This window comes from Xenopus laevis, chromosome 4S, assembly GCF_017654675.1.
Source record: "Xenopus laevis strain J_2021 chromosome 4S, Xenopus_laevis_v10.1, whole genome shotgun sequence".
Classification (NCBI taxonomy): domain Eukaryota; kingdom Metazoa; phylum Chordata; class Amphibia; order Anura; family Pipidae; genus Xenopus; species Xenopus laevis.
This window is the reverse complement of record NC_054378.1, coordinates 14,903,774-14,914,989: the sequence shown is the minus strand read 5'-3', so window position 1 is coordinate 14,914,989 and position 11,216 is coordinate 14,903,774. Positions and strand designations below refer to the sequence as shown.

Below are 11,216 nucleotides of genomic sequence, written 5' to 3'. Positions count from 1 at the left end.
CAGATTGCTAAAATACAAAGCTAAATAACTCAAAAACCACAAATAATAAAAAATGAAAAACAATTGCAAATTGTCTCAGAATATCACGCTCTGTTCCACACTAAAAGTTATCTTAAAGGTAAATAACCCCTTTAAGAGCTTTGAGGGGGTCTACATGTTCTTCCTGCGTTGGGTTTCCTCCCACACTCCCAAAAGATAAAGGCAGGTTATATGTTATATCCGTTGAGATTAGTCGGCCAACGACAAATCTACTCTTCTTCAGGGTGACTAATCTCCCCGAACTAGAGTCCTGCAGCGGGTCGGGTACCCGCAAAAACCTGTGGTACCCTGCGGGTTGCAGGTAGAAGTTCGGGGTGCGGGTATAGACATGGGTTGGCGGTTCTGCAGGTTTGCGGGTCGGCCCGTGGGTCTTCTCAAAAGTGATTTTTACTCCTTTTACTTCCAATGATGTCACTTCCAGGTTACAATGACAGCACTTCCTGATTCTTGATGGTCAGCGGGTTCGGGTTGCGGAAAAGATCCTTGCTAGTCGTGTAGCGGGTCCAAGCGGGTAAGAATGCCGTTGTGGATTGCAGGTTGTGGGTACGGGTCGGGTACGGGTTCCAAAAAATGGACCTTGCGCAGGACTCTACCCAGAACTGCCTCCCCTGCGATTCGGTTTCGGTCTCTCATGAGGAAACTTCGAGCGACTTTGGAAAACAAATCACTCCAAATGCCATCCCACCGGCGATTGACATTTTAGCCGGCAGGAAGCAGTTCAGGGAGATTAGTCGCCCCGAAGAAGAGGAGATTTGTCGCCAGGCGACTAATCTCCCCAAATCTGCCTGTGTGCCCTGACCCTACGGATACAAGGAGCTTCTTTTTTGCATCTTGCCTCATTACCTGTATAGATACCTTATATTGCAAGCGCCCCTGGGGCAGGGACTGGTGTGAATGAGAATAATCTCTGTAAAGGTGGCCATACACGGGCAGATAAAGCTGCCGATATCAGTCGTTTGGACCGATTTGACAGCTAATCTGCCCATGTATGGGGGCTTCCGACGGGTCTTCTCGATCGATATCTGGCCACAATATCGATCGGGAAGGTTGGATTTTTAACCGACCGACCCGTCGGAGCCCCTTGGCGCATCGTAATTCGATCGTTCGGCCGAACGTTCGAATTACCCCCGATATAGCCATGCTGTTTAGTGGCATATCGGGGAAAGATCCGCTCCTTTGGCGATGTCGCCAAACGAGCAGATCTTTGAGTCTATGGCCACCTTAACATGCCACGGAACATGCCACTGCTACGTAAATAAAGGATAATTGTAAAAACGACTTAAAAGGATAGCAGAAGACAGTGTGCAAGCTACATGGCCCAGCAACATATAAATGCAGGAGATACTTAAGCTTATCAATTAGACACTATAGAGGGGAAATTTCCACTGAAATCAGTGTACTACATTACACAAATACCTGCTGTGTGAGACACATCAGGTCAAGCACCCAGAAAGGGTCAAGCACTATCCCTGTGGGACACGGTTTTACTGCAGTCAATACACACAAACAGGAGATGTGTTACACAACCAAACCTCACAAAGGTCAATATACAGGAACACTAAAGGTACTTGACCATGTGTCAGTGAATAAGAGTTCTCTACAATGTTGCTGCTGCCATATAATCGCATTATATTCTGTTTACACAGTTCATCATTAATTGGGGTGGTTGGTGTCAGGTTTTTGTGAATAGTATATAGTATATATAATGGTGTTGCCGTGGCTAGAATCCAATTAAAGAAGAGAATGGAATCACAGGCTACACACTTCGGGGGCAATTCATTAACTTCGAGTGAAGGAATAGAAGAAGAAAAACTTCGAATTTCGAAGTGTTTTTTTGGCTACTTCGACCATCAAATGGCCTACTTCGACCTTCGACTTCGAATCGAAGGATTCGAACTAAAATCGTTCGACTATTCGACCATTCGATAGTCGAAGTACTGTCTCTTTAAGAAAAAACTTCGAACCCCTAGTTCGCCACCTAAAAGCTACCAAACCCAATGGTTTTTTTGGTCGAAGGATAATCCTTCGATCGTTGGATTAAAATCCTTCAAATCGTTCGATTCAAAGGATTTAATCGTTCGATCAAACGATTATTCCTTCGATCGTTCGATCGCAGTATTTGCGCAAAATCTTTCAACTTCGATTTTCGAACTCGAAGGATTTTCATTCCCAGTCGTATATCGAGTGTTAATTAACCCTCGATATTCGACCCTTGATGAATTTGCCCCTTCATGTTGTATTTTTTAAAAGCAACAGTATTTTTAATGCTGGAAATTTCAACATTTCTGCAGGCCAGTTTAGAATTTCTTCAAAAGTTGTTAAACAACTCTAACACCCTCCCCCCCAGAGGATGATGGGGACTGTAGTCCAACCCCATCTGCTGGCCCACAGTCTGCTAATCCAAAAAAAGGATCTTCCAGCGAGACAAAGCAAAGCCTAGTACATAGAACAGTGTAGTGAACTAATAACAAGCATGGGAGCTCTTTAAAGGATGACACACAGGCAGGGGTATATCACATTGTTATAAAAGTCTCAGTTACTTCACTTGGACAAAGGACAATAATACCTCTCCCAGTATGAAGTATACATAGATATTTTTTAAATTTTGTCTTTGAAAAACATTTTCCGAATGCAGATTTAAAAGAATAAGACACAGCTGCACATTAAATATATTGTTATACAACACACGTTTTTAGGGCAGAGGCAGACAAGAAGATTTGGGGAGATTCGGCCGGCGACAAATCGCCTCTTCTTCGGGTGACTAATCTCACCAAACTGCCTCCCCGTCGGCTAGAATGTAAATCGTCTGTAAATTTTCTGAAGTCGCTCGAGGTTGCCTCATGAGAAAACTCCGGGTGACTTTAGAAAAACGAATCGCTCCGAGTGCGATCCCGCCTGCGACTTAGATTCTTGCCGGCGGCATGGCACGCGGAGCGCTACGTTTTCCTAAGTCATCCAAAGTTGTCACACGAGGTAACTTCGTAAAACTAAGCGATCCGAGTGCCATCCCGCCGGCGACTTAGATTCTTGTCGGCAGGGAGGCAGTTCGGGAGATTAGTCGCCAGAAGAAGAGGCGATTTGTTGCCGGCGGACTAATCTACCCAAATCTTTTCGTCTGTCTCTGCCCTTACTAGTAACAAGGGAAAAAAAGGGATTAAAGCAGCTAGAAACCAAAGTATGTAACCTGTGAGGATGATGTAATGATAATAGAAAGGGGAGGTCTGTGACTACTATGAAAGGTCTACTTATTGAAAATAGTATGACCTTATCTATGGAGCTGATAAGAGTCCTATAAAAGGCTGGGGATTGGCTTGTATTTACTACAGCCCCGAGGCAATTAGGTAAAAAAAAAAAAAAGCATTGCCTGACAGTCTGTCTCAAGCAACTTTAGTGTTACTGACTCTTTGTGTGTGTGTGAGAGCTCTCAAATTGCAATTTCCAACCCTGGGAAGATGTTGAATACCCTGTCTTGGATTTTGGTTCCCATGATGGTGGCTGTGCTGTATCTCCTGAGAGGGGCGGAAAGTCTGCCACTTTTTGATGCCGGGCCACATGTGCAAAACGGCTGGGGGGAGTCTATCAGAATTCGGCACCTGTATACGGCCAGGAGGTTTGGACACGACAGCTATTACCTCCGCATACATGAGGATGGGAGAGTCGATGGTGACAGACAACAAAGCCTGCACAGTAAGTGTAACATAGAATTTTATACATTTAAAAATAAATCACATACTTTTCTTTGGGGTCAAATGAACATAGTTCCGATTTGTTTCTAGTTAGCCTAATATCCTGAGAAACGTTATTATTTATATAGCATGGACACATTCTACAGTGCTGTACAGAGATTAGACATCAGTCCTTGACCCACTAGGTTAGTTTTATCAGGAGCCTATTAAAGGGGTTGTTCTCCTTTAGGGTAAGGGCAGACGCGAAGATTTGGGGAGATTTAGTCGCCTGGCGACTAATCGCTTCTTCTTCGGGGTGACAATCTCCCAGAACTGCCTTCCCCTACCTTCCCGCCGGCTAGAAGGAAAATCGCCAGCAAGGTGGCACTCGCGGCACTTCGTTTTCCAAAGTTGCCTCACGAGGCAACTCCCCGAATCTGCCCGTGTGCCCTTACCCTTAGATTAACTTTTAGTATGATATAGAGAGTGATATTCATAGACAATATGCAATTGGTTTTCATTTTTTTTATTATTTGTGGCTTTTGAGTTATTTAGCTTTGTATTCAACAGCTCTCCAGTTTGCAATTTCATTAATCTGGGTGCTAGGGTCCAAATTACCCTAGCAACCATGCATCGATTTGAATAAGGGACTGGAAAATGAAGAGGAAAGGCCTGAATAGAAATATGAGTAATAAAAAGTAGCAATAACAATACATTTGCAGCCTTGCAGAGCATTTGTTTTTTAGATGGGGTCAGTGACCCCCATTTCAAAGCTGGAAAGAGTCAGAAGAAAAAGACAAATAACTCAAAAAATATACAAATTAAATAATAAAGACTCATTAAAAAGTTGTTTAGAATTCGCCATTTTATAACATTATTAAAAGAATTGAACCTAAGTCCGCAGCTCTGTGCCAAATCCTAAAGCATTTTTGATTTTTACAAACACAGGTGTACTGGAAATCAGAGCGATAGCAGTTGGAATTGTTGCCATTAAAGGTTATCGAACCTCTCTGTACCTGTGCATGGGGTCCGAGGGAAAACTCTATGCAATGGTAAGTGCTGGTGTGCTTGGTGCTTCTATTTATACAGACATGCATGAATGATAGAAGAACAAAGCATGTGGGAATAACACACATAGCAATGGTATCTTCGAAGAGGTCGTGCATGAAAGACATTTTATGCTGTGTCAAGACACTGTCTCTTTAAAATAGAAAAGTGCTCAGCCTCAGCTAATGTACATACCTTCACGTAACATTCCGGGATCTTCTACAAGAGCGGACTGCAAGCACCTAAGTGCTCGGGAGTTGACTCGGTCAAATTACATTTCACTTGATAATTACCTGCCACAAATTTAAAATGGCAACTGTCAGATGCAATAGTGCAATTTGGAAACCGTCTCCTCTTGCAGACACATTGTAATGACTCCAATATATTTCCTTAGAACAAACAGAATGGAGGTATTATACATTAAATTGTGACACTGTATTTATACTATCATGTGTTCTGGGGGCATTATATATGGAATTGGCACTATATTTATCCTGCCATGTGTTTTAGGGTATTATACATGAAACTGACACTGTATTTATATCATCATGTGCTCTTGGGGCATGATATATGGACTTGGAACTGTACTTATCCTGCCATGAGTTCGTGGGTATATTACATGAAACTGATATTGTATTTATACTGCAATATGCTACTTATACTGCAATGGGCAACTTATAACCCTTTAAAGGAACAGTAGCACCAAAAATTGAAAGCGTTTTAAAGTGATGAAAATATAATGTACTTTTGTGAAGCATAAGTCAAACTGGCGTATTTGCTTCAGAAACTCTACAATAGTTTATATAAACAAGCTGCCATGGGGGCAGCCATTCAAAGGTGAAAAAGCAGAAAAGGCACAGGATACACAACAGATAACAGATAAGTTCTGTAGTATACAATGGGATTTTTCAAAACGTATCTGTTTTTTACTATATATCCTGTGCATGAATGGCTGCTCCCATGGTTACACGGCAGTTTGTTTATATAAACTATTGTAGCGTTTCTGAAGCCAACACACCAGTTTTACTAGTACAGAGCAACGGTACATTATATTGTAATTCCTTTAAAACACTTTCATTTGTTGGTGTTACTGTTCCTTTAAATGTTGCTGAACTTCATCTGCCAGGACGCTATCAGCAACCAGTGAATGCTAGGAGTTATGGATGGCTGTGCACTGTGTATGTGTGATTTTATACTAATGTAGCCTATATATTTATATACATACTAAAGTTTTTATAATGCACGTTCTGTACGCTACAGCAGCAAAACAACAGACAATATTGCTTACCTTTGCCGAGAAAATAGTTCTGTTCAAGATAACGTAATCTTCCTGTTGAAAAGAGAGAAAAAAAAGAGTCATTTTGTCATACGTTTTCACTGAATCAGCAATTCTTTAACAGAGTTCCCATTTGACCGCTTTTTTACCTTTCAACCTTATCCCTAGTTTATTTTTGGCTCAGTCGGAACGGGTGAATGAACTGTAGCTCAATAAAACTGAAGAGCAAATTATGTCTGGATCATACCGCCACCGTGTAAAGTTTCCTATACAAAGGACTTTAGCAGGGTTCTAATACTGGCCAATGGTGAGGTAACTAAAGTTACAGAGACTAATTGCAAAATCCTTTTAGAACCCTCTAAACATAGACAGTGGGTGATTTTTGTGCTAGAGTAAAGGCTATTTAAAGCCATGTACTACATGAATTCTTTCATCAGGGCCAGTTCCACGTATAATAGCCCAGAACACATGGCAGGATAAATGCAGTGGCAATTTAATGTAAAATACTTCCTAGAACACGTTGCAGGATACATTTAGGGGCCAATTCACCAAGCTCGAGTGAAGGATTTGAAGTAAAAAAACTTCGAATTTCGAGGTGTTTTTTGGGCTTCTTCGACCATCGAATGGGCTACTTCGACCTTCGACTACGACTTCGAATCAAACGATTCGAATTAAAAATCGTTCGACTATTCATCCATTCGATAGTCGAAGTACTGTCTCTTTAAGAAAAAACTTTGACCCCCTAGTTTGCCGCCTAAAAGCGACCGAACTCAATGTTAGCCTATGGGGAGCCCCATAGGCTTGCCTAACTTTTTTTGGTCGAAGGATTATTTCTTCGATCGTTCGATCGAAGTATTTTGTGCAAAATCCTTCGACTTCGATATTCGAAGTCAAAGGATTTTAATTCCCAGTCGAATATCGAGGGTTAATTAACTCAATTAACCCTCAGTTTTCGACCCTTGGTGAATTTGCCCCTTAGTGGCAGTTTCATACATAATACATTAATACGTTAACTATATATATATATTACTGATTACTGTAATGATGAATAAATAAACTAATTTTTTATCTAAGAAATCCCAGGAGTGCGCTACTATTTTCCGTTTGTATCTACTATTTCCCAGGAGCAGCAACCGGGTGGATGAGAGTAATTGCCAAGAGGAGTGCGGATCATCGAGACTGTATATATATGTATATATATATACTAACCAAACAGATCCGCGCTCCTCCAATTAGCTCTTTAATCATCCGCCCGGGTGCTGCTCCTGGGATTAGTAATGTAGAAACAAGAAAGTTGGTAGCGCACTCCAGGGACTTGTATATAATAGAAATCCTTTTATTACTTATGACATAATGATAGACGTTTCGGCTCCCCTCTAGAGCCTTTCTCAAGATATATATAGTCATATTATTAATCGGCACTCACCATCAATCAAGTCCCGGGTGCTCCTCAAAGAAGAGCATGTACAGATTTAATTAGGAGCACTCGCGGGTATTGTGAAATAGAAGTTTTATTGTAGTTTTACAGACTACCCCACATCAACGCGTTTTGGTTCTCTCTGAACCGTCGTGCTGCAATAGTGAAATTTAGAATGTATACTAGCAATTATATTATAAAAGAAAATCATTGTCTTTTCCTTTTTTTGTCACTTTGCCTTCAAATACTGTAGCCTTGGGGACTAGTGGTAAAACAGATCTTTCTTTGCATTACAGCACAGTTACTCCCAGGAGGACTGCTCTTTTGAAGAGGAACTTCTCCCAGATGGATACAACATGTATAAATCAAGGAAACATGGCATTGCTGTCTCCTTAAGCAAGGAAAAGCATAAGCAACAATACAGAGGAAAAGGCTACCTCCCGCTGTCCCACTTCTTACCTGTGATTAGCTGGGTGCCCATGGACCCCAGTGGAGATGCAACAGAAGATGACGATTATAGGTTTCCATTCAACATGGACGCAAAGAGCATCATCGACAGCTTTGACACTCTGGGACTTATGGATCTTTCCAGTTATCATAAAAAATAACAAATGTGTTTATGAACAATAAGTGGAAAAACAATGAAGAAGTTGAAAGTAAGGGAAGAACATGTTTACAGGCCATTGTTCTGCAGAGAGCTGTCTGTCAGCTTCTAATGTAGTAGATCAGAACCATTCCACTGAACGGTATATGCTGACAGTCATAAAATAATGAAATCGATAGAGAGACCACAGGATATGGTTCTGGACAACCCAAATGCACGTTTAATTCTTGAAGATGTTTTCCATCAACTGCAATGTGAACAGTGGTGATCACAAATATGGTAACTCTGCTGTTGTTGGCAGTGAAGAATTACTGAACTGAAGCAAGGTGGCAGCTCTAGTTTAAATGCATGACTTTAATATGCACAGCAGATTTGTAGGGATGTTTAGCAAAGTCAGCTATAACTTGATACATAAAGGGTAGATCAGATTTAGATTAACTCTTAGGGGGTTATTTACTAAACTCCGAATGCAAAAATCACGAAAAATTTTTTTTTATAAAATCTGACTTTTAAAAGTTTTCAGAATTTATTAAACCCAGAGGATGGGAAAAGTCAGAATCTGAAAATCTGGCATCTCAGACCTGTCATAACCCCCTAAGTGCGTTGATATTCTGAGAGCGTGTTTTTTGGCTGCTAGGAAAGAGGCATGAAAGAAAAGGAAGGTAAATCATACAGAAACTATAAAAATGTAAAAATGGCCATTTGAATTAGGACATTTGCACACTGTTTTTTTTCCCAAATACATCAGTTAATAGTGCTGCTCCAAAAGACTGAAAGCTGGCCGTAGACGCAAAGATCCAATCGTACGATCGCGTGTGGAGTCCCTTTAAAGGTGAACTACCCCTTTAATGGTCTTTTATCTTGGAAACAACGTAGCTAGAAGTCACAGCAAAATCCTTATAGAAAACCCCTGCAGGATGACAGCATTTTCCTTGAACATATATTGAAACTGTTTATCAGTCCCAAAGGACAGATTTTTTTTTTGAGGAATAAGTAGGGTTGCATTTGCACTGCACAGGATACAAAATTAGGGATGCACCGAATCCACTATTTTGGATTTGGCTGAACCTCCGAATCCTTCATGAAAGATTCGGCAGAATACCGAACCGAATCCTAATTTGCATATGCAAATTAGGCATGGGAAGGGGAAAACATTTTTTACTTCCTTGTTTTGTGACAAAAAGTCACATGATTTCCCTCTCCGCCCCTAATTTGCATATGCAAATTAGGATTCGTATTCAGTTCGGCCAGGCAGAAGGATTCGGCTGAATCCGAATTCTGCTGAAAAAGGCCGAATCCCGAACCGAATACTGGATTCGGTGCATCCCTATACAAAAAGAAACGGGTTGTTGGGCCCTTTAGTAATGTGTTCTAGTATATACTTACTTGTGTTCTAGAATATCACTTGCATTTTCAAGTACATATTGGAAGAGAGGGCAGATATTTCAATATCAGGGGGAAAAAGAGATGTGAATGGGAATCTTTTTGGTCTAAAAGAGTGTTTGTGAACTTAAAATGCTTTCCGCTTTATGCACACTTGCTGAAAATCAGTTTTGAAAATCCTATTGTCACATTGATGTAGTCCTCATCTGACCTGATCTAAGTAGGCCATGGGGCCACCAATTGGATCTGATTGATTTGACCAGCATGTGGGTGGGTAAACTAGGCCAAAATACACTCATTTGGCAACCAAACAGGATGCCGTATATCATGGGATGCCACCTGGCCGGTAAAAATTATGGTTGATCCCAATGTTATTAATAGGGAAAAAAAGATAAATATATAGGAAGGCTGTTTTATTTCTAGAAAAGGTGACAACCCTATGTATATTGCCAACCCAAGTTGTACCCCAATGACCTGGCATTCGATCAGATTGAGTATTGGCATAGTCATAATAAATAGGACTGGAGCAATCAAAACTCCTTAGTGTGTATGGGACCAAAACGGGCAATCCGAACGGGCAGGGGGATGAAGAGGGCTATAGTACAGCAACAGCTGGAGTATTGAACATTGCTCATCCTTATTTCAGGAATACAGGAGATCATTTACTAACTTGGGTGTTCATTTGCACCTGTGCAATAAGCCATAGCAAACAATCAGACAATTACAATGATAAAAACTGCAGTAGTTAGACCCCCAAATATATAGAATTGTTACTGTGTATATAAAGGAACAAGTATTTCTTTCGGCAAGCACTTAGTTTTGAATGCACTATTTATATATTTATTGTACACATGCATCTGCTTATTTTGTTACTATATTTATATTCCATAATATATTTATGTATATATTTCCTTACAGTTTATTTGTAATCATCTTTGTAGAATTTTGTAAATAAACTTCATGAAATGGAACATGTGTCCGGAGACTTCCTATACAGTGGTCAATCGGTGGATTGCCAAAATTATGGCTACTCGGAGCAAAGAAATAATAAAGAATAAAGCTTGTATTCACAAAGCTTTACCCCAGGAATAACTACTTCTTATAATTTCAACATATCTATTTACCAGCGTGAACAGAATCTCCCAAAACTAAGGCACTGAACCATAAAGGTTGGTGGTCCCATCTTTTGTACTAGAACCTAAAAGTGACCACTATTATAGTATATTTTTGGTTTCCACCTCTAACCTACAATGGATATCTGGAGAATTACGATAGAAAGCAACCTCAATCACCTGGGCCTCAGGAAAATATGGAGAACCATAATGAAAATTGCTAACAAGCAGCATCTAGTTGGCCTAATGCGCCATCTTGTGATCTCATCTCCCATTTTTTTCTAGGCAGCCCCACACAGGCTATTTTATTATTTATCCCCAAGTCTATAAAATCACCAAAAGTACTCAATCTAGGTAATCCCTTCCCACGAAAGTCCAAATCCCCCTTACGTAGACCTTAATTTGATCCCCAGTCTAACCTAATTCTCCCATATAATCATAGTAGCCATCTCCTTACTAATTCCTGATCTCCTGGGAAGGAGATGGAGGTGGGGAAGGGTTTTCAGAGTTCAGGGGGAGCTGGGCTGGGGGGGTTGGGCCCATTTTCCCCCCAATGTTCTGACAGCCCAGTTCGACCCTGCAAGAGACCTAAGAAGCTCCAAAATATCTTGTTATATATATATCCTGTGGGTGCTGGATCACATTTCTTTATACAAATTCTCACATAGATCCG

General features: G+C 40.7%; 1 protein-coding gene across 1 annotated transcript; it reads left to right on the top strand.

Moving 5' to 3' along the window:
• Window positions 1–3,239: 3,239 nt before the first annotated feature.
• fgf19.S (fibroblast growth factor 19 S homeolog) lies at window positions 3,240–9,187 on the top strand. Its single transcript, XM_018259913.2, has 3 exons — window positions 3,240–3,726; window positions 4,653–4,756; window positions 7,741–9,187. Exons 1-3 carry the CDS (start codon window positions 3,492–3,494, stop codon window positions 8,050–8,052), a joined length of 651 nt encoding a protein of 216 aa, XP_018115402.1. The 5' UTR covers window positions 3,240–3,491; the 3' UTR covers window positions 8,053–9,187.
• The last annotated feature ends 2,029 nt before the right edge of the window (window positions 9,188–11,216 follow it).